Genomic DNA, 24,074 nt, shown 5'->3' on the forward strand with positions numbered 1-24,074 from the left:
TAGAATCATTGAGCTAATGAGAAACAGTACTTTTCTGCTATTTCTTCCTTATCTGTGAAGACAGAAATGAGCTAATACTCATCAATGACGACTACATGTTTTGTTCTTTTACACACATAATTAGATTAAATTCTTACAAAACCCAGGGAGGGATGCAGGCCAGGGTCACCCAGGCCTTCTTGACGCCCAAGTCTATCTGATTCCAAGGCCCATCTTCTCCCTCCCAGACCACACCACTCGTCATTCTGCTTCCAGGTACCCGCGGCCTGTGGGCTCCTGTGTGTCCACAGTAAAGCAGGATTAGCACATGCGCAGGGTAGCCTGTCTCGGTGGTAGTGGGGTGTGAAAACAAGATTTGGGATCGGCAAAGACCCCAAATCTTTAGCGTTCAGGCTATTTTGCAATAACACTCCTAAAGATAGAAAAGCTCATTGTCTCTAAGTTGGTCTCTTTTTCCTCATTCTATAAGAGAATGGAATGTTTACAATATATTTTTATTAAATTTATTGGGATGGCATTGCTTAATAAAATTATATAGGTTTTAAGTGTACAATTCTATGATACATCAAGTCAGGTATTTTCACATAATGTTTTAGTTGCTCGTATTGGAACTAAGAGGGAGAGAATACCTATTTAACATGACCTCTGACTAGTCTTGCATCTACCTGATTACTTTCCTATTCAGTCTAAAGTCGATATCTGCCGGGGTCCAACCCCAGCAGGTCCAGGGGTCCCCAAAGGCGTAGACGGAGTCGGCGAAGAAGGAATGACACGGAGACAGCGTTCAGTTGATCAGCAGCCTAGCCAGGATCTCTAGCCCGGATCTCCAGCCAAGTTCTGGTCTGGATCTCCAGAGAGGTTCTGCTTAGGCTCTCCAGAGAGGTTCTCTCCAGGTACTCCAGTCAGGTTCAGTGTCCAGGTTCCAGTCAGGTTCTCCTGCCAATCTCTGTAGTCAGGTTCAGTCCAGGATCCCTTGCCATGTTCTCCCGCTAGGCTCTGTCTCTAGGCTCCGAGGCCAGTCCCTCTCCAGGATCCTCCGGCATGCTCTCTCCAGCAAAGTTCTTCTGTCTCTAGGCTCCGTGTAGATTCTGTCTTCTTGATTCTGTTCTAAGTTCTGAGTGTTTCTGTCTTGTTACAACTGTATTTATACCAGTTGATTCAATCCTATCAATCTCTATTACAAAGGTTAGGGCGTTTCTTATCTCCATTCCAGGGAGAAAAGATTATGTAGTTTAAGCATGATTGTTCGTAGTTAAAGGGATTAATTACCCGCCTGGCACTTAGTTGAGGGGTTTTATCCCCTCCCTGACTTCAGGGAAAAATCCCTACCTGGGGAAACAACCTTTCTCGGAGAGGTGACCTTGGTTAAAACACACAGCGCTAAGGGGAGCAAACATATTAAGAACAGTATGCCATATATGCCAGGTCCCTTGAAACAGCAAGGATGGACCGGCTCCCGGCAGATATCTTTTTGTGTAATAAAATCCTTAAAGTGTGAAGAACTTGTCTAATTCTTCTAATATATAAACACTGTTTAATCCCTTTAGTAAATCACATTCAAATATTTACTTTTATAGGGTTTTAGTTAAATATATTTTTATAGTTCATTGTGCATATGTTCTTTTCTTAAATGCAGATACTATTTTTAAAAATGAAAAGGTTTGGCATATATACATATAGGATTATTATATATTTATTTCTCAAATAAACTTACGAGAAGTATTTCCTTGCTCAACTTTAAGCTATTCTTTCTTTTTTTTTTTTTTTCTTTTTTTTTGTAATTCCTTGTTAGTATTTGGAATGTTAAGTAAAATTGGGTATGTATTTCTTTTATTTTAGGTTTATTACCTTTGTGCAAAAGAAATTGAATAACCAAGTCTAATTTGCTCTTAGGGTGATATGCATACTTTAGGGAGTAAAATGAAAAGACATCCTAATATATAAAAACCCTGGGTCCATCACAACTGGAGGCTCGACCAACCGAAGTCAGTCCTGCAGTCAGCTCTGGGTTGCTATGGTGACCCAGCCCTGACTGCTGTGGCTGCAGGCACGGTGACCCAGCACTGACTGATGGGGGGGGGGCCTGCAAATCAGGCCCGGAGAGAGGCCTGAAGAGAGAAGCAGGGTCTGATCTGTAGCTTCTGTGGCAGCTGTTGATCAGCACTTGTCTCTCTCTTTCTCTCCAGCAGCTGCACCTCCATTTCTCTCCAGGCCTCCACTGGGGCTGCTGATCAGCCCTGCCTTTCTGATCAGACCCTGTTGATAGACCCAGAGATGCTGACTGGCATAGAAACTGACCAATCAGAACCAAATCTGGGTGAAGTGTGAGGAGTCAATGGCTGCCTAGGAGGCAGAGCTTTTAACGCTGACTGGCATAGAAACTGACCAATCAGAACCAAATTGGCCAGCAGAGGAGGGCAGTTGGGGGCGAGATCAGGCCGCAGGGGAGGTCAGTTAGGGGTGATCAGGCAGGCAGAGGCAGTTAGGGGTGATCAGGCCGGCAGGGGAGGGCAGTTGGGGGCAAGACCAGGCCAGCAGGGGAGGGTAGTTGGGGGCAATCAGGCTGGCAAGGGAGGGCTGTTGGGGGTGAGATCAGGCCAGCAGGGGAGGGCAGTTAGGGGTGATCCGGCAGGCAGAGGCAGTTAGGGGCAATCAGGCCGGCAGGGGAGGGCAGTTGGGGGCAACCAGGCTGGCAGGGGAGGGCAGTTGGGGGCGATCGGGCTGGCAGAAGAGCAGTTAGGTGTTAATCAGACCATCAGGGGAGTAGTTAGGGGGTGATCAGGCTGGCAGGCAGAAGCAGTTAGGGGCAATCAGGTAGGCAGGCGGGCAGGCGAGCAGTTAGGAGCCAGCAGTCCTGGATTGTGAGAGGGATGTCCGACTAAACCGGCAGTCGGACATCCTCTGAGGGGTCCCAGATTGGAGAGGGTGCAGGCTGGACAAGGGCTTCCCCCCCCCCCCCCGCACGAATTTCATGCACTGGGCCTCTAGTTAAGTTATAATATAATGTTTGCAACAAGTTCCTAAAGTATATGTTAGGAAAATACTGTGTTTTTTCCTTCTTTTAAAGGTGAAAATAAAGATCTTTGTTGCATCGTTCTAGTGTTTTAGAAACATTATTAAATGTGTTATTGCAAATTTTATTTCTGTTGAATTTTTTATTGAGGTATAATTGACATAACATTGGTGTCAGGTGTACAACATAATGATTTGCTACTTGTATAAATTACAAAATGATCACCTCAGTAAGTATAGTTAACATCTGTCAACCATGCATAGTTACAACTTTTTTTTCTTGTGATAAGGACTTTTAAGATCTACTCTCTTAGCAACTTTCAGATATGCAATACAGTGTTATTAAATACTAGAGGCCCGGTGCACGAATATGTGCATGAGTGGAGTCCCTCGGCCTGGCCGGCGATTGGGGCTGTCTCACCCAGTCCCGATCGGGGCCAGTTGGCCAGGGGGAGGGACCACGGGAGGTTGGTTGTGGGAGCGCACTGACTACCAGGGGGCAACTCCGGCAGTTGGACCATCCCCTGAGGGGTCCCGGATTGGAGAGGGTGCAGGCTGGGCTGAGAGGACCCCACGCGTGCGCGCGCGCTCACACACACACACACACACACACACACACACACACACACGTATAAATTTTGTGCACTGGGCCTCTAGTTGTAAATAATACTAAAGCGTACATGGGTGCATATATCTTTTCAAATTAGTATTTTGGACTTCTTTGGATAAATACCCAGAAGTGGAATTGCTGTGTCATAAGGTAGTTCTATTTTTAATTTTTTGAGGAACCTCCATACTGTTTCACATAGTAGCCTCCATACTGCAATTCCACCAACATTGCGCAAGGGTTCCCGTTTCTCTACATCCTTGTCAACACTTGTTTGTTGATTTATTGATGGTAGCCATTCTGATAGGTGTGAGGTGACACCTCATTGTAGTTTTAATTTGCATCTCTCTGATGATTAGTGATGTTGAGCATTTTTGCATATGTCTATTGGCCATCTGTATGTCCGCTTTGGAGCAGTTGTATATTCAGGTCCTCTGCCTATGTTTTAATTAGATTGTTTTTTTTGGTGTTATATTGTATGAGTTTTTTATAAATTTTTTTTATATTAGTCCCTTATCAGATGTATAATTGATGAATATCTTATCTTAATTGATAGGTTGTTTTTTTAATTTTGTTGATAGTTTCCTTTGCTGTGCAAAAACTTTTTAGTTTGATGCAGTAACATTTGTTTATTTTGGAGTGGTGATAGTTTCTTTGTTTGAGGAGATATATCAGAAAAAAAATTACTAACAGCAATGTCAGAGTTTACTGTCTATGTTTTCTTTAGAAGTTCTATGGTTTCATGTATTACATTTAAGACTTTAATCCATTTTGAGTTTTTCCTTGTAGATGATGGAAGAGGTAATGTAATTTCATCTTTTGGCATTTATCCAGTTTACGCAACTCAATCTATTGAAATAAACTGGCTTAACTCCATTGTATGTTCTTGCCTCCTTTGTTATATATCAATTGACCATATAGGTGTGAATTTATTTCTGGGCTCTCTATTTTGTTCCATTTATCTCTATTATTTAATGATCTCTAGGTCTGTTTTATGCCAGTACCATACTGTTTTCATTACTATAGCCTTGTAGTATAGTCTGATATCAGGTAAAATGATACCTCCAAATTAGTCTTTCTCAAGATTGCTGTAGCTTTTTGTTGTTGTAGTAGTTTCTTATAAATTTTATAATTATTTGTTTAATTTCTGTAAACAATGCCATTTGTATTTTGATAGGGATTGAATTGAATCTATAGATTGTGTTGGATTGTTTGGAAATGTTAATGATGTTCATTCTTTCTATCTGTGGTACTTCCATTTATTTGTATCTCTTTAGTTTGTTTCTTCAATGTCTTATACTTTTCTGAGTACTTGTCTTTTACCTCCTTGTTCAAGTTTATTCCTAGGTTAGTTTTTTTTTATGCAATTGTAAATGGGATTGTTTTCTTAATTTCTCTTTCTGATAGTTTGTTATTGGTGTATAAAAATGCAACTGATTTCTGCATATTAATTTTGTATCATGCTGCTTTACCAAATTCATTTATCAGTTCTAATAGTGTTTGGGTGAAATTTTTAGATTCTCTATATATAGTATTATGTCATGTGCAAATAATGACAATTTTAGTTCTCTTCATTTGTTAAAATCTTTGAGTTATTTCATCAGTGTTCTTTAGTTTCAGAATACAAGTCATGTGCATGTTGTGTTAGATTTATATCAAAAGTTTTTTGGTTTTTTGCAATTATAAATTATTTAGATTTTTAGTTTTGGTGTCCACATGTTCATTGATAGTATATAGAAATACAAATTAGTTCTGTGTTATGCTATGATCTTGCTGAACTCACTTATTAGTGTTAGGAATTATTTTATTGATTACTTGGATTTTCTATGTGAGCAGTTGTAACCTGCTGATATTCTATTTAGTTGTTCTATTAAATAATGAGAAAGGGGTGTTCTAGTCTCCCACTTTAATTAGGGTTTGCTGATTTTTCCTTCCAGTTTCATTAGTTTTTGCTTCATGTATTCTGAATCTGTGGTGTTTGGTGCACACACATTTAAGATTGTTATGTCTTCTTGGTGGACTGACCCTTTCATCATTATTTAATATCTCTCTCTGTCTCTGATAATTCTTTGTGCTCTTAAGCCTACTTCATGTGGTAATAGTATTCCTTCGCACTATATTTGTATTAGTGTTAAATGATATATTTTTTCCATCCTTTTAGTTTCATCCTATCTATATCTTTTTTTTTTTTTTTTTTAGAGAGAGAGAGAGAGAGAAACTTCGATTTGTGGTCCCACCTATTTATGCATTCATTGGTTGATTCTTGTATGTGCCCTGAACGGGGATTGAACCTGTAACCTTGGTGTATCAGAATGACACTCTAATCAACTAAGCTACCCAACCAGGGCTGATAATATATATTTTAATTGGTTCAATTAAACCATGTACAGTTAATGCAATTATTGCTATATTAGGACTAAATCTACCTTTTTATTTTTTGTTTTCTCTGTCTTATTCTCTCTCTGTTTGTTCCTTTCTCTGCTTTCCTTTTCCTGGCTTCATGTGGGTTACTTAAACATTATTTAGAATTTTGTCTTAATTTTTTTATGTTTTTGTACATATCTCTTTTTATAGCTATTTTATTGGTTGCTCTAGTGACCAGTGATGGCGAACCTATGACAAGCGTGTCAGAGGTGACACGCGAACTCATTTTTTTGGTTGATTTTTCTTTGTTAAATGGCATTTAAATATATAAAATAAATATCAAAAATATACATCTTTGTTTTACTATGGTTGCAGATATCAAAAAAATTTCTATATGTGACACAGCACCAGAGTTAAGTTAGGATTTTTCAAAATGCTGACACGCTGAGCTCAAAAGGTTCGCCATCACTGCGAGTCTAGTCATTACATTATATATATACTTATCACAGTCTACTGGGTCAACAATTTGCCATTCTGTGTGATGTGTAGAAATCTTATTTCTTATATCCCTATATTGTCCTCATTTATATTATCATTGTCTTAGTATTTCCTATGCATATATTTAGAACCATATCAGACAGTGTTATGATTTTGCTTCAAATCCAAATAAATTTTCAAAAACAATAGGAGTAGAAAAGCCTATTATACTTATGTATATTTTTCCACTTGTATTTCTTTGCACAGATATGGAGGTTCTGCTCATTGTTTTTTCAGTCTGTGTTTTCTTTGTTGTTCATATTGGTTAAAGTCTATTATTTTATCTTCAAGTTTACTTATTCTTCTCTCTGGTCCCTCCATTCTGCTGTTGAACCCATTTATTGAGTTTTTTAATTATTGTATTTCTTAGTTTTGAAATTTCATTAAAAATATTTCTTTGCCAAGACTGTATATTTGTTTGCTGAAACTTTCTATTTTTGTCTTGTTTGCATTTATAATTGTTCATTGAAACATGCTTATGACTGCCTTAATATCTCTGTCAGATAATTCTAACATCTGTTTCATATCAGCATTATCAGTTAGTAATTGCCTTTTTTTATTCAAGGTGAGATTTTCCCCCCCTTGTTTTAGTATAACAAGTGACTTTTTGTGGCAACCTGTCCATTTGGGGTATTTGACATGTGGACCTTATTTAAATCTATGTATGTGGCTTTGTCTGGTACTGCTCTGAGACAAGAAGCGGGTGCTGCTTATTACTGCTAGAAGAAAGTCAAAGTTCAGATTCCCACTTGACCTCCATTGGTACCTGAAGGGGAAAGGACTCCGAGTTACTGCTGGGCAGATACGAGTTCCATCTTCCTGCTAGGCTTCCACTGGCATCAACCTGGCTGGGAGGGAGCTTTGTTACTGCTCCCACCTGGCTTCCACTGCTAACACTGGAGAAGGTTGGAGGGTGGAAGGTGGCCTCAGTAATGCTGGGCAGTGGTTGAAGTCCTGACATTCTGCCAGGCCTGTTTGACTCTGTGCCAGAGGAGTGAGGAGGGATGTTTGAATACTAATGTCAGGTGTGTGTGGAAGTCCAGGTGGGCTCCACTGTTCCTAGTATACTGTGTATGTGGGGAAACTCTCTACAAGCCTGCAGGGATGAAAGCCCCTATCCCGCCTTCTCACACCACCACCACTGGCTATGCTGTGGTCGGCAAACTGCGGCTCGCGAGCCACATGCGGCTCTTTGGCCCCTTGAGTGTGGCTCTTCCTAAGCCTTAGGAGTACCCTAATTAAGTAAATAACAATGTACCTACCTATATAGTTTAAATTTAAAAAATTTGGCTCTCAAAAGAAATTTCAATCATCGTATTGGCTCTGTTGACTAATGAGTTTGCCAACCACTGGCATGGAGACCCCTATTACAAGCTGATGAGGGTGGAAGTCTGGGTTCCCCTGACTCTCTGCTGGTGTGCGTGAAGGTGGGTAGCAGTTTTTCTGTGATGTTTGCCTAGAGGAGAGCAGCTGTTTTCTGAAAGCTTTCTGTTTCACGAGGCTGCTCCTTCCCTAGTGCTTTGATTGAAGAGATTAAGCTTCTGTGGAGGCTTTTCCTATCTGTACCCATTACTGTTTCCAGATTTTCAGGTTCCTCCGTTCCAAGTCTGGAATATAAGAGGCAACAAGAAAACCCAGGAACCTGTTGTCCTCCTCTCCACCTTTCAGTGTCTTCTTATATTTATTTATGTCTAATGTTAGGCACTTAGTTGTACTTAATGAGAGAAATAAGAGGACATATGTCTAGTCCATCTTCCCAGAAGTGGAAGTCATAATTCTTTCCGAATGTTAAGCAGCACTGTGTTTTGAGGCATAAGTGTTAGGGTCTTCTCAAATCAGATGTCTCAAAGGAACCAGGAGAATGTCTCTTATATTCCCAGACTTCTCTACTTAAATATGAGGCATGTCTGTGACTGTGGTCCATTTGGGTGTATTCCTTTGATATTTGATGTCGAGTTACCATATTTTTCCAGTATAAGACGCTGTGTTTTTTTTCTAAAATCATTGGACTGCAGTCAGTGGAGGAGGGAGCTGTAAGGGTGCTTAGCTGCCCATACCTTGTCAAACAGGCTTCCTCCAATCACGAGCCTTATTACTGACATCAGCTGATGCTGTAATTGGAGGTGGAGGTGGAGAGTGCGCAGATGCAACAGGGACTTGGGGCGTTCTGAGCCCATAAAGATGTTAAAAAATAAAAAGATAAATACCAGTAAGCGATTGTCTTACTCTGCAAAATTCAAACTAAATGCAATCAGCTATGCAAAAGAGCATGGAAATAGAGCTGCAGAGAGACAATTTGGACCTCCTCCCACTGAGTATATGATCGAAGAGTGGAGAAAACAGAAAGAGCAGCTCCTTAAGATGCCAAAAAGAAGGCGGCCTTAAGAGGAAAATCAATATGTTTAAACTATTGATTTTCTTTTTAAAAAATATATTTTTATTGATTTCAGAGAGAAAGGGAGAGGGAGAGAGAGATAGAAACATCAGTGATGAGAATCATTGATTGGCTCCCTCCTGCACAGCCCCTACTGGGGATCGAACCTACCACCTGGGTATGTGCCTTTGACCGGAATCAAACCCGGGACCCTTCAGTCCGCAGGCCAACACTCTATCCACTAAGCCAAACTGACTAGGGCAAAAGTACTGATTTCTTAATTTTGGGTTGGAAAAGTGTGTGTGTGGGGGGGGGAGGGTCTTATACACAGAAAAATACAGTATTTGAAAGATTAGACCTGTCAGAATGTATGAAGGTGTTATTTGTAAATAGCATTTATTATTTATTTTTAATGTTTAAATTTTTATTGTTGAAAGTATTATACCTGCCCTCTCCCGAGGCCTTCACCACACTATTGTCTGTGTCCCTGGGTTATTCAGATTTGCATGTATGTTCTTTGGTTAAGAAATTAATAGCATTTATTTTAATGGCTAATTCTTTGAGCTTGTTGCTTGTCTTTGCTCACTCCCTGCATTGCCCCCTGAGGAATCCTAAGGCCATCTTCTACCAGAGGAGGAGGATCTGAGAGAAGCCCAGGCACTAACCCCTCTCCTGATAGAACTTTCACAGGAAAAGGAAAAGTAGGCCCATCGGCAGTCATTCTTGAGTATGTGAGGGCAGCTGTCACTCAGTGGGCTAGCTTTTATCTGTAGAAGCAGGCAAGTCATTATTCTTTGTGTTCCTGATTTGCAAGAACATAAGGAGAATCCAGGTTTGCAAATAAACTGTTGTATTTTTTCCCCTTTCCAGGCAAAAGCTTATTATCCCAAATGAAAGTTGCCCTGTTATTCTGAATACTTACTTCTGTAAGAAAGTTGTTGCCAAAGAAGATTCAAGAACAACACATGAAGTGCACTTTTGGGACACACCCCTTCCAAGAAGAAACATCACCTTATCCCAGATGTTTAGATTTAAGAGTCTAACAAATAATTCACCTGAAAGCCAGGTAACTCTCTTTGGCTTGGACGTTTTATGCTTTGTAATAATATTTGAAAGGATTATAAGGGAAGATGTTTACTTTTGGTCTTACTTCAAATATTCAGCTAATATATATGCTAGAACATCTTGTATTATTGCTATGCCTAAAGAAATTATAGTTCAGTTCAGTATTTAGTTGTAACGTTTTATAGTATTTTATGTAATTTTAATATTTATTCTAATTTATTAATATACTAGAGGCCCAATGCACGAAATTTGTGCACAGGTAGCGTCCCTAGGCCTGGCCAGCTATCAGGGCCGATGGGGCCTTCCTTTGCCTGCTGCCTGCCAGGGCCTTCCTTCGTTCCGCACCGCCCCCTGGTGGTCAGCACACGTCATAACGAGCGATCGAACTCCCAGTCTCTTGGTCGAACTCCTGAGGAGACATTTTGCATATTAGCCTTTTATATATATAGATATGAGTGTTGATTTTTTTCTGTTCTCATTTTATAATTACATAAGATTTTTGTTTAAGCCCTCTTTTCTTATTGAAATACATTTTAATATCTGTATCACTTAGGATTAAAAGAGCTGCATAAACTTGAGATTATAAACTGGAGATTGTTTTTGGCATTTTATTGGCCCTGAGCCATGATCATCTGCCAAGATAAGTTTAGGGAACCACCAGTCTTCCCTTGCTGTAGGCATGAAGTACACTCCTGGGACCCCTCCAACCTCTGTGGCTCTCCAGTGCACCTGCCTCAGGTCGCCATGTTACTTGATTCAGCACTGAATGGAATGCTGGGAGTGAAAGACAGCATGAGGGAATATAAGAAATATAGAAAAGCAGACAGATTTTCACCCTGTTTTGTATAAGTGCAATTAAGCAGAGTCCCCGGAGACTTGGCTCTGTTGGAGCATCCTCCCATACACCAAAAGGTAGCAGGTTCAATTCTGGTGAGGGCACATGCAAGAGGCAACTAATTGATGTTTCTTAATATCTTTCTCTTTCTCTCTATCTAAAATCAATTTTTTAAAAAATATAGGTGATAAACTTTTTAAAAAATGAGTGTTTGGGGGGAATTATGTGAAAAAGAGAACTCTCTAATCAATTTAAAATATGGCTCAAAGTGTATTATTACTGCTTCAACTTCATGAAGTATGTTTTCAGCAACAGCGATCATGAAGCTGCAGTATAGCCTAGTGGTTAGGAGTATGGACTTTGGAGCCAGGTGTTCTGGTTCAGTCCTGCCTGGGCCACTCTCTTCTAGGTAACCTTGGGCATTTTTCCTTTAGTGTTCTCCATTTACATCATGGGATTACCTAAGAATATCATTATTTGTTAGTGTGTGCCCTCATGAGTCAGAATGAAATCTTCCCTTGCGTGTCTTGGCCAGGTTCTGTGCAGTCTCCCCACCCTGAGGACAGACTGGACCCACAGGCCCTGCTCATCTCCAGCGCCCCTGAGCGACTCGCTCCTGGACACAGTAGAAAGCCAAGGAGCTGCCACGTGGTCAGGAGCTGGAGTGCCAGTGGTGGTGCAGAGAGTGTACTTTCTTCCCTGCAGGTGTCAGCAGGGAGGCGGCTCCGCCGCTCTGCCCAGCTCAGACGCACCAAGCTTCCCAAGCTTCCGGTGAGTGGCAACACAGGCATGGGGGTGCCTAGAGTTACTTAGAGAAAGGAGAGGTCTTTCAGGAGCAGTTTCTTGGCTACCCTCACCATATAAATGGGTTGTTTTTGTTTGTTTGTTTTCTTGCATCAACATTTGGGACTAGGGTATGACAAAGGATTCTGTCTATTTATTTATATAAAAAGTCCTACTAAAATAACTTAATTTGTACCATTTACTTTTACCTTTAATGAGTCATGTTATTGCAAAGTAATACAAATACAAACTATACTAGAATTGTAGAAAAGCCAAGATGTGGTTACCCTTGCCCTAGCCAGTTTGGCTGAGTAGATAGAGTGCCAGCCTGCGACTGAAGGGTCCCAGGTAAAAAAATGTGGTTACTCTACCTAAAAAGGCCACGCACTGTATTTTTTTAAAAAAATATATTTTATTGATTTTTTACAGAGAGGAAGAGGGATAGAGAGTTAGAAACATCGATGAGAGAGAAACATCGATCAGCTGCCTCCTGCACCCCCCCACCTCCCCCCGGGGATATGCCCACAACCAAGATACATGCCCTTGACCGGAATCGAACCTGGGACCCTTCAGTCCGCAGGCTGACGCTCTATCCACCAAGCCAAACTGGTCAGGGCAGACCACTCACTGTATTATCTGTCAAATTTTACATCTCTTAAAAACCTGAGTGAATGACAGTTCGTAGATCTGTAATCTAGCCTTTCAGAGACACTATTTTAATCCACACAGCGCTGCTTACCAGAGCTTTCTGCAGTGATGTAAACGTGGTGTACTGCGCAACCCAGTGAGGTGCCACTGACTGCATGCGGTTATTGAGCATTTGGCTAGTGGGACTGGGGAACTCAATTTTAAATTTTACTTAATTTTAATTAACTTGTTTTAAGTAGTTCCATGTGTTTAGTGGCCACCTGGTTGGACAGTGCTGCTAGATGGATACATACATAAACAAGGACAACCGTGATTCAGAATCACTTTTGCTCATAGGAACAGAGAGAAGGATGTCTTCTTCTCAGATGTAGGCTCTTCCTGGCTTTACATTTTTTCAAATTGCTATAGACACATTGTTGACTGAAGAGTTTATTTCTTTATGTCGGATCCTTGGCATAACCTTTGAGGTTGTCTTTCTTCCTATGGTAAGCTGCCCTTGGAACAGTAATATGGATTTACAACAGAAGAGAACTTAGAAGTATAGATGCCAGTTCATCATCATTTTTTCTATCTACTCTTAATAAGAAAACATATTATAGAAATAATAATCATTCTATTTTAATGGTGCCTTCTGATGCTATTCAAAAGGAGCAACAAGGAACACTTCTGTATTAATTATGAATTCTCTTCAAGTGTATGGCCCTTGATTTGAAAGTACTATGAATTTCAAAATGTCTCCTTTAGGTGTGGCGTTAGAGAATATTTCTTTTGGATTATAGAAAAAAAATTTTATTTATTTGTGTGAAATACATAAACATTCTATCAGTTTTAAGGTTTTTACTATGACTTGTACTATAGACCAGTCTTGTACTCTTGGACTTAATTCTGTGGTAAATCCAAACAGAATTATCTGAGATAGTTAGGATTAGATGCAGGTTTCGTTTTGCTTTGCTTTTCATGGCACATACCCAGTGTTAGGTTTCGGAGAAGGTAATACTGAGCAAGCTAGGCAGTTAGGACCTCGGTAAAGCGTTCCCAGGCCAGCACCAAACCACACACTTCGAGGAGGTGGGGACAGCAGGGACTGAGTCACAATGATGAGAAGACAGGCTAGAACGGGCAGCGAGGTTGCTTCCTTGTGAGTAACCACAAGCAGTGTGCCCCTCGGAGGTTGTGTCCCTGCAGCTCCTTCGGTAGCACTTGTTTTACGTGTTGAGCAAGTTGGAAGCTAGAGTGTGACGAATTGCTGTCAGTGGTCCAGAACATGGATTTTTTTGGATTTGTACCTTAGAACACACACTGGGACATGGGATGTGACTGTGCTTGTGGAAGACTGAAAGAAGGCCAGGCATAAACCTTAAAAAACAAGAAGACAGTTATTTAGATGCAATGAAATGCTTTTTGCATGGTATGTTTCTTGTAGTGCACATGCGGTTGTATAATGCTGAGGCTAGAGTCCCATTTTACAGCTGAGGAAACTGAGCCTCAGAGAGGTTCCTATTTACTGACAATTATATTGGTGGACAAAAAGAAAAACATAATGAACTATAGACTCCCAAAATGACAGGGTTGTAGAGAATGTTGATGCCAAAAAGGGAGAAAATTGAGTTAGAAACAAGCTGTGCTTAGATCGAGGCTGACTCAGAAATCAAGTCACCCTGGGGCAGCAGGAGTGCAAGTGCCCAGCCATGGGAGAATTGGACTGTGCGGGGAAAATGAGCTTTTGGACAGAAGGCCATAGCATTTGACCATGGGTTTGAGGACAAGGCATCTGAGATATTTTTTGAGTACAAACAGTCCTATTGTATAACTGATAGCTAATTTTTTCTGGCTTCATTTGCTACTATAATGATCAGACTCTCCAGTTTCCAAATCAATTTAATATTGAAGGAAAATTATACTTAACCCTCTACTAATTCTTTGCTAATTTATACTAATAAAAGCGTGATATGCAAATTAGACCAGACAGCCAAACAACATCCCGGACGTCCTTCCAGACTAAGCTGTGGTGGCGGGGGCCGAGGCAGAGGCAGTTAGGGGCGATCAGACAGGCAGAGGAGCAGTTAGGGGCAATCAGGCAGGCAGGGGAGTGGTTAGGGGCATCAGGCAGGCAGGCAGAAGCAGTTAGAAGTGATCAGGCAGGCAGGCAGAGGTGGTTAGGGACGATCAGGCAGGCAAGCAGAGTGGTTAGGGGTGATCAGGCAGGCAGAGTGGTTAGGGGTGATCAGGCAGGCAGGCAGAGGCACTTAGAAGCGATCAGGCAGGCAGGCAGAGACAGTTAGGGGCAATCAGGCAGGCAGAGTGGTTAGGGGCAATCAGGCAGGCAGGCAGAGTGGTTAGAGGCAATCAGGCAGGCAGAGGCAGTTAGTGGCGATGAGGCAGGCAGAGGCAGTTAGTGGCGATCAGGCAGGCAGGCAGAGTGGTTAGGGGCATCAGGCAGGCAGAGGAGCATTTGGCATCAGGCAGGCAAGCAGAGTGGTTAGGGGCTATGAGGCAGGCAGGCAGGCGAGCAGTTAGGGGCCAGCGATCCCAGATTGCAAAAGGGATGTCCGACTGCCGGTTTAGGCCCCATCCCTGCAGGATCGGGCCTAAACCGGCAGTAGGACATCCAACGAGAATTCCCAGATTGCGAGAGGTTGCAGGCCAGGCTGAGCACCTCCCCCCCAATCCCCCGCACGAATTTCATGCATCAGGCCTCTAGTGTATATAAAAGACAAACATTAAATTATCTTCCTTTGAGAATTATTTAACAATGTTTTCTAATGTAGACTTTTTTTATGCATACACATGTGCCATGTATATAAGAGAAAACATTATTAGAAGTCTTAGGTATATACCTTGGAAGATCCTTTTCTTTTCTGCTTGCAATTTCTACCCATAACTTCTTGATCATGGATAAATTTGTGTGACACCCTGTGTAACACATTTGTGTTAAGCTTGTCTGGAGGCATGCGTACAGCAGACACGGATGGACATTTCAGCGTGACCCCTTACCACCGAGAATAGCTCTAAGTCTGCTCTCTTGTCATAACCTGCTGTACCCTAAGGATCTATCTATCAGTGAACTGAAAGACAACTTTCATCACTATATGTTTTTTACAAAATATCAGAAATTACCATGTCAGAAGAAATTTAGGTCTGTGAAAACCAAAACAACTCTGTGTTATGGTATACACTTTTTGCCCCACTAATTCTCCCTTCCCTGCTCAACCAGGTCAGATGATTCCCGGTGAAATACTAGGATGAGTTTTATTATAACTACTTTGCACCTTGATTGTAGAAGTCAATCTCGAAATGTTCCCAGTGCTCTAGCGATATCACTTCTGAGATCAGTGAGGGCTTATCTTCTGATGGCAGACAGCACAATGTTTGCCACCTTTGAAATTAAAGGAAACTGATTTCAAGCCAGCTGGTCCCGAACACGGTCAGATAAATTCAATCAAAAGGCTCATGTCGCCGAAACCGGTTTGGCTCAGTGGATAGAGCGTCAGCCTGTGGACTGAAAGGTCCCAGGTTCGATTCCCGTCAAGGGCATGTACCTGGGTTGCGGGCACATCCCCAGTAGGAGATGTGCAGGAGGCGGCTGATCGATGTTTCTCTCTCATCGATGTTTCTAACTCTCTATCTCTCTCCCTTCCTCTCTGTTAAAAATCAATAAAATAAAAAAAATAAAAAGGCTCATGTCCTCTGAGCTGTGAAACATTAGCAAAAATATACTTTAGATTTCAGAAACATAATATGTGACAGTCTTCTGTCCATTGTTCTGGGCGACTTCTTTTAACTCACACTGTTAAAGAAAACATTTCTACCAGTTTTCTCAAGGTGTTATGTCAGAGTAACCAACAATAATTTAAGTTTTATAAATCACTAAAATCAAAGGTAATAAAAAAACAATCCAGAAGCACTCAGTAACCATTAAGCTAGGGGGTCAGTTTAGAGCCCCAAAACGCCTTTATCTAGATCCACTGCATGTTGAATGAATATTAAATAAATGCGTGACTAATAAAACCATAGGCTTCTTTTAGCAGAGAAGGAAACTTAGATCTTGGAGATAATCTATAGTGGAGGAACCTGCAGCAAAGAAAAAAATATGTGACTGTCTTAGTGAGTCCCTACCTCGTTGGTATAGCAGAATCTAGACCAGCAATATTCAACCGTTTTCATCTCATGGCACACATAAACTAAATTACTAAAATTCTACAACACACCATATATTTTGCCAGTCTGACAAAAAAACAAAAAATAGATGTGATTTTGATTCATTCACACCAGACAGCTCTTGTTGTGCTGGCTGTTGTCATTGTTTTATTTGACAATCTAAGGGGAGAGAGGTCAGTGCCCCTGACTCAATAGGTATTGCATGCTTTAAAAATTCTTGCGGCTCATCAGTGTGCCTCTTGCAGCCCACCAGTTGAAACTTGCTGATCTAAACCAGATTACTTTGCTCCCAGTCCTTGGGAATTGCCATTAAACACTGCTTTCCTGTCTCCCTTTCTGAAACATTCACTTCCTTTGTCCTTGAGACATTTAACTTAGAGACAAATATAATCTAACTTTATCCCTTAGAGATGCGTGATCTTTCTTGCACGTCACTGCAGAAATGTTTACAGTGAGGACACAGAACTTGCTCAGTGTCCATGCATTTGGACAGAAAGCCAGAAGGACAGAACCTTCTAACGTAGCAGTTTAATCGAAATTCGTTGAGCTGAACTCAGGAAGCACATTTTCCCTTTTCTGTACCTTGATGTTTTAGTCTCTGTTTTAATCTTTTGACCCTTCCTTTAGTCTCTTGTCTTATATTTCTTCCTCTTTTTCACTAAGAAAAAGTATCCCCCATTTTCCTGGACCACGTTCTGGTTCTGCAGCAGTTAACAAGACCAGACATTATCCTCGCCACCCAGGGAGTCCCATACAAAAAATTAAAAACAGATAATGTTTATGATTATAAGTTGTAATAAGTGCTCTAATAAGAAAAAGTAGAACACCATGAGAAAGACCAGTGGAAAAGGGACAGCATTTAGCTGGGAGGATTCAAGGACAGGTGTTCTGAGGCAGTATTATTTAAAATGGCACTTACATATAAGTGGATGTTAGGTAGAAAGAGAACTTCACGCAGAAGAGAGAATACCTCCACGACTTCCTAGGCAGGAGGGAGAAGGCATGTGGCCAGGTGCACGGCCAGCAGGCGAGCCCAGAGAGGCAGGCCAGCCACAGTGGGCGGGCACTGTAGTGTTTGCCATGGCTGCTCACCGACCCAAAATAAGGCTTACCTGTTTGAAAGGCAGCTTAAACTGTTGGATGGAAAATGGTTAGGGAAGATGGGAAACATGGAGCAGGGTCCCAATGGAAGCAGAGACCCAGGAATAGGCAGGGACCCGTCTCATGTGGCAGCACTGGGAAATACAGCTGGGGCTGCTGCGTGTGAGATTCCTACGAGACATCCAAGAACAGATGTCAGATGAAAAAGTTGGATACACAAATCTCACATTCAGAGGATTTTGAGTTGGAGATAAATAATTGGAGGTTTTCTGCCTGCAACTGGTCAGTGTGCATATTTGTATGTGCATTTATTTGTGTAGGTTGTATTTGTCCATGGTACTAAGCTCCAAAGGCAGTGGTTCTCAACCTTCCTAATGCCGCGACCTTTAATACAGTTCCTCATGTTGTGGTGACCCCCAACCATAAAATTATTTTCATTGCTACTTCATAAACTGCAATTTTACTACTGTTATGAATCGTCATGTAAATATCTGATCTGCAGGATGTATTTTCATTGTTACCAATTGAACATAATGAAAGCATAGTGATTAATCACAAAAACAATATGTAATTATATATGTGTTTTCCGATGGTCTTAGGCGACCCCTGTGAAAGGGTCGTTCCACCGCCAAAGGGGTCGCGACCCACAGGTTGGGAACCGCTGCACTAGAGAGTATGCAGTGAAAGGCAGATGGCCCCAGTTCTCCTCATCATAGATGGAACCCCCCACTCCTCCCCTCTGCAACCCCTTCTAGAGGTGTTCTGTCACAACTAGGAACTATCTAAAGCCAGGACAATGGACAAGGTCACATTCGGGGAAAAGTGGACACAAACTGAAGAAGAGACTAAAGGGGAAGGGCTAGTGATACCAGAGAAAAACCCAAGTGTGTTGTGGCAGGCGCTCAGGATGGGGGACATTTCATGTGTGGGAGCGGGCAGCTAAGTGTGGTGCTGCAAAGAAGCCTAATAAAATAAGGACTGAAAACACGCAGTGAATTGCCGAAGAATTCCTGGGTGACTTTATAAACAAAAGGTGCAGGGAAATGGTGAGGATGGGAGTGAGCTCGCAGAGAGATGAACATGAGTGGGAGGCCGGCAGGAGGGACAGGTTTGATAGCAAATGTTATGTTGATGCGCACAGGAGTGAGCATGTCTAGCGTTAAACAAAACTACAGTGAGGGCATTTCTGTCTCTTGTTTCCAATGTAAGTACCATTTTTCTTTAAAAAATGCATTTAGGTGGAAGCAGGATGTTAATAGAGCAGAAAAAGGTTTAGGATCAGACTGGTTTGGGTTCAGATGTTGACTTAACACTTAACAGAGAGACTTGGGGCAAAGTACATTTCTTTATTTGTGAAATTGGAATTATACTTCCCATAATACAGGTTAATGAGCTGGGGCAATGGAGATTAAAGGGTTTATTTAAGACACGTGAACACAGAGCTGATGATTAAAAGGTGATTTGAATTCAGTAAGCTAGCAAGGGTAAGGAGATTATGTATGCAAAGAGTTTAGCATAATGCTTCCCTTATAATAAACACTTAAAAGAGAATGGCTCACTAGCTCTTTAAAAGCAAGTGGGACTACTTAAAAATTGTAAAATACTGATGAAGAACATTGTTACAATTATAGAAACCTAAAGTAAGCTAAGAAAAGACAAACTACAAATAGTCATCTGTATCAGTATTGAGTTAGTTGTCTGGTTGCAGGAGGAGTTTGAGTGATACTGGTTTTTACTTCTTTGCTTCTGACCACCCTCTCGCCCTCTCACTCTCATCCCACTCATCAATAAGCAGTTTGGTGCTCATTTACTTTAGAAATCAAACACTTATGTAAATTCGTGTGTGAAATGTGACCACTGCTTCTAAATGATGGAGGTATTGATGCCCTCTGCTCTAAACACGCTGCAAACACTGCCCTAATGCTGGGTCCAATATTGACTGTGCTGGTAATTATTACTGATGTATTTTTATCTTCGTCTACAGCAGCGGTTCTCAACCTTCCTAATGCCGCGACCCTTTAATACAGTTCCTCATGTTGTGGTGACCCCCAACCATAAAATTATTTTCATTGCTACTTCATAACTGTAATTTTGCTACTGTTATGAATCGTCATGTAAATATCTGATATGCAGGATGTATTTTCATTGTTACCAATTGAACATAATGAAAGCATAGTGATTAATCACAAAAATAATATGTAATTATATATGTGTTTTCCGATGGTCTTAGGCGACCCCTGTGAAAGGGTCGTTCGACCCCCAAGGGGGTCGCGACCCACAGGTTGAGAACCGCTGGTCTAGAGCATTGAAGACATCCCAGACTCCTGATGTTGAAAATGGCGCAGTGTTCAAGTAGAATGAGGAAGGTGAACTAGTAGATAGTGGATGTGATGATAGAGGCCTTTGTAATGATTAGCCTTTGTTTGTGTTGGGATAGTAGACTCTTGTATGTAGCTTGCTAGGTACAGACCACCACATCCTACCAGACTGTGGGATGATTTCGATGGACCTACTGAGTATCACATTTTCAGAAGTTCTTTATTGTTACTCTTACTTTATTTTTGAAATTTCTTTTCTTCATGTTGTAAAGAAGTTGGGATTACTCTTTTTCCATGATTTGATTCTGTTTGTTGTGATGCAAAGATGTTATGAGAGCAGAACATCACATTTTTAATGTGTCCTCATAAATGATGCCAGAGCCCATTTTCAGATTTGCCTTACCCTTGTTCTCTCAATGAATTCCAATCACCTTTTAATCATTAGCTCTGTGTTCCTGTGTCTTAAACCCTTTAATCTCCGTTGCCCGGCTCTTAACTTCTGCTTATTTCCTCTCCAAAAGAGCTGTTGGTGGTCCTTATGATATCCCTGCGTCCTTAGGCCCTATTTTCTTCTCAGTCCTGTCTTACTACTGGTAACCCTACTAATTAACATCCAGATCTTTCCATTCTTTGCCATTCTTCCTGTTCACATTCTGACTTAATGTGAAGGGTAAATAGTATCAGAGTCCATGGGACTACAGGCCTAATACTTACTGGTTTTTAATAAGTACGCAGAGTGATCTAGAAATTGGAACTTAACTGAAAAGAAACCGGGAATATATCTTATTTCTTCCCCCCTTTTAAAAGAGCTTTATTGATAGGTAATTCATATGCCATAAAATTCACCTATTTAAAGCATATAATTCAACAGTTTTTATTATATTTACAGAGTTGTGCAATCATAACCATAATCTAACATTAAAACATTTTTGTGACCTCAGAAAGAAAACCCATACCAACTGACTGCTAACCCCTCCTTCCCCCCCGTCTGTGACAATCACTAATCTATTTTCTATCTCTAAGGATTTGCTTGTTTTGGACATTTGATATAAATGGAACCATACTGGCTTCTGTAACTTGGCATAATATTTTCAAGGTTGATATATGTTGTGACCATGTATCAGTATTTCATTCCTTTTTAATGCCAAATAATATTCACTTGTGTGGATATATAATATTTAGCTTATCTATTTATCAACTGATAAGCATCTAAGTTGTTTCTACTTTTGAATACTATCAGTAGTGCTGCTATGAACATCTTGTACAAGTTTTTCTGTGGATGTATGTTTTCAGTTCTCTTGAGTATATATCTAGGAATGGAATAGCTGGTATAATAGATCTATATTTCATTATTTGAAGAATTAAACTGTTTTCCAAAGAAACTTCACCACTTAACATTCTCACCAGGAATGTATGAAAGCTCCTGTTTCTCCACATCCTCACCAATATTTGTGATTGTCTATTGTTGTTTTATTATAGCCATCCAAGTGGATGAGGAGTGGTATCTCACTATGGCTTGATTTACATTTCCTTAAGGATTAATGATGTTGAGCATCTTTTAATGTGCTTCTTGGCCATTTGTACATTTCTTCGAAGAAATGCCTGTTCGAGTCCTTTGTCTTCTTTCTTAATTGGGTTGTTATTTGTCCTTTTTGTTGATGTTAAATTGTAAGAGTTCTTTATTCCAGGTATAAGTTCCATATAAATATTTTCTCCCATTCTTTGGATTCATTTGTTTGTTGGTTACACTTTTTTTATAGTATCCTTTGAAACAAAAATAGTTTATAATTTTGATGATGTCTAATTTATATCTGTTTTTCTTTATTTCCTTTTTTTTTTGTCATTTGTGTCTTTGATGTCATATCTAAGAAACCATTACCCAATCCAAGGTATAAAGGTTTACTCAGATGTTTTCTTCTTAAGAGTTTTATAGTTTTTACTCTTACATTTAGGTCTCTGATCCATTTGAGTTAATATTTGTGTGTGGTGTGAGGCAGGGGCTCAACTTCATTCTTCTACATGTGTATATCCAGTTGGCCTAGCACCATTTGCTAAAATGACTATTATTTCTTTCTTTTTAAAATATATTTTTATTGATTTCAGAGAGGAAGGGAGAGGGAGAGAGAGATAGAAACATCAATGATGAGAGAGAATCATTGATTGGCTGCCTCCTGCACACACCCCCACTGGGGATCGAGTCCGCAACCTGGAATCGAACCAGTGACCTCTTGGTTCCTGGGTCAACGTTCAACCACTGAGCTACACCCTGCTGGTATTTCTCTATGGAATTTTCTTGGCATCCTTGTCAAAAATCAGTTGATCATAATATAAGTGTTGATTTCTGAACTTTCAGTTCTCTGGTACTAATCTGTATGTCTGTCTTTATGCCAGGATCATAATGATCTTAACTACTATAACTTTATGTTTTCAAGATCGTGTTGGGAATTTTGAGTCTCTTATATTTACATATAAATTTAGAATCAGCTTGTCAATTTTGCAATAAATCACCTGCGTTTTTGATAGGGATGATATATTGACCTTAGATTATATTATACCACTTTGGGGGTAGGAAATACTAAGTTAGGATGAATGTCATTTCTCTGTTAGAACATGTGTATACACTCTTGGTGCTAAGATGGGGATTAGTTGTTGAAGTATGTCAGACATACACAGTGGTCTCAGGTCAGCTGCAAGTGTGTTAAGTGGCATCTTCGGGGTATTTGATGTCCTAAAAGATTTCCTTTAGGCCACAGTGTATCTCTAATGTCACCAAGTACGCAGTAAAGGTTAGAGTGTTGGATTAAAATCTTTGAAGTCAAGAGATCACTGCAGAGCTAACTGGCTTCATCTTTGACTTGTAGTTTGTGTTTGAATAAGAATCCCTCCCATATGTAATGTCTAGTTGATTTGTCCATCTGGGCTGTTTGTTTTTATTGTTGACACTTTTGAGATGCCCACCTGTTTCCTCCCCTTTGCCCACCTCCACACAGCCCCCGCCTTCCCTTGCCCTCACCACACTATTCTCTGAGTCCATGGACTATGTATATATGTTTTTTAACTAATCCCTTCACTGTCTATTATCCAGTCCCCCACCTCCCTCCCCTCTGACATCTGTCAGTCTGTTCCATGTATTCATGCCTCTAGTTCTATTTTGTTTGTCAGTTTATTTTGTTCATTTGATTCCACTTATTAGTGAGATCATACGGTATTTGCCTTTCTCAGACTGGCTTATTTCACTGAGCATAATAATCTCTAGGTCCAGTCTTGCTCATGCAAAAAGGTAAGAGTTCCTTCTTTTTTACAGCTGCAAAGTATTCCGTGGTGTAAATGTGTACTGTAACTTTTTTATCCACTCATCTACTGAGGGTCAAGTTTCCAGATCTTGGTTATTGTAAATAAAATAACACTGCTATGAACATAGGGGTGCATATATTCTTTCTGATTAGTGTTTTGGGATTCTTAGGATATATACCCAGAAATGGGATCGCTGGTTCAAAAGGCAGTTGCATTTTTAATTTTTTCTTGTTCTCATTTTAATTATTTTGGTGGTAGGGTTAGATCGTTTATTTGAGCTATTTCTTGTCTCTTGAGGTAGGCCTGTAATGCTATGAACCTCCCTATCAGGACTGCTTTTGCTATGTTCCATAGATTTGGGGTTATTGTGTGTTCATTTTTATTAATTACCAGGTAATTTTTTATGTCTTCTTTATCTCCTTGATAACCCATTCATTGTTTAATAACATGCTATTTAGCCTCCATGTATTTGAGATTTTTTTAAATTGGAGTTTATTTCTAGTTTCATGCCATTGTGATCCTAGATGAGGCTTTATATGATTTTAATCTTGAATTTGTTAAGACTTATTTCATGTCCTAATTTGTGGTCGGTCTTTGAGAATGTTCCATGTGTACTTGGGAAGAATGTATATTCTGCAGCTTTGGGGTGAAATGTTCTATAAATATCAATTAAATCCATCTGATCCTGTGTGTATAAGGTCACTGTTTCCTTGTTGATTTTTCATCTGGAAGATCTATTCAGTGATGATAGTGGGGTGTCAAAGTCCCCTACTATGACTATTGCTGCCAGTCTCTTAAAGTCCACCAAGAGTGTTGGGGGGGGGAGGGTGCGGCGGGGGGGGGGGGGGCAGCAAACATCCACCTCCACCTGCCTCTGCCTGCCGGCCACCTGACCAACTCAGTCATTGAAAAGACTGTTTCTAAATGGGCTTTTGGCGGAATTGGGAGGATCGGACCTCTGGGTCTCCCATGAGGGGG

The 24,074-nt window shown here is 40.6% G+C and overlaps 1 protein-coding gene across 8 annotated transcripts in view; it reads left to right on the plus strand.

The window, feature by feature from the left end:
- SPIDR (scaffold protein involved in DNA repair) overlaps window positions 1-24,074 on the plus strand; it is a 285,105-nt gene that overhangs the window by 187,719 nt on the left and 73,312 nt on the right. For all 8 annotated transcript variants that reach the window (XR_009449640.1, XM_059672698.1, XM_059672699.1 and 5 more), the window contains 2 exons: window positions 9,765-9,960; window positions 11,330-11,565. Coding sequence is in view for 7 of the 8 variants with exons in the window: in XM_059672698.1 (XP_059528681.1) it covers window positions 9,765-9,960; window positions 11,330-11,565 (432 nt within the window). In the remaining variant the exon portion in view is untranslated. The remainder of the gene's footprint in view (window positions 1-9,764; window positions 9,961-11,329; window positions 11,566-24,074) is intronic.

This window comes from Myotis daubentonii, chromosome 17 (assembly GCF_963259705.1).
Source record: "Myotis daubentonii chromosome 17, mMyoDau2.1, whole genome shotgun sequence".
NCBI classification, from domain to species: domain Eukaryota; kingdom Metazoa; phylum Chordata; class Mammalia; order Chiroptera; family Vespertilionidae; genus Myotis; species Myotis daubentonii.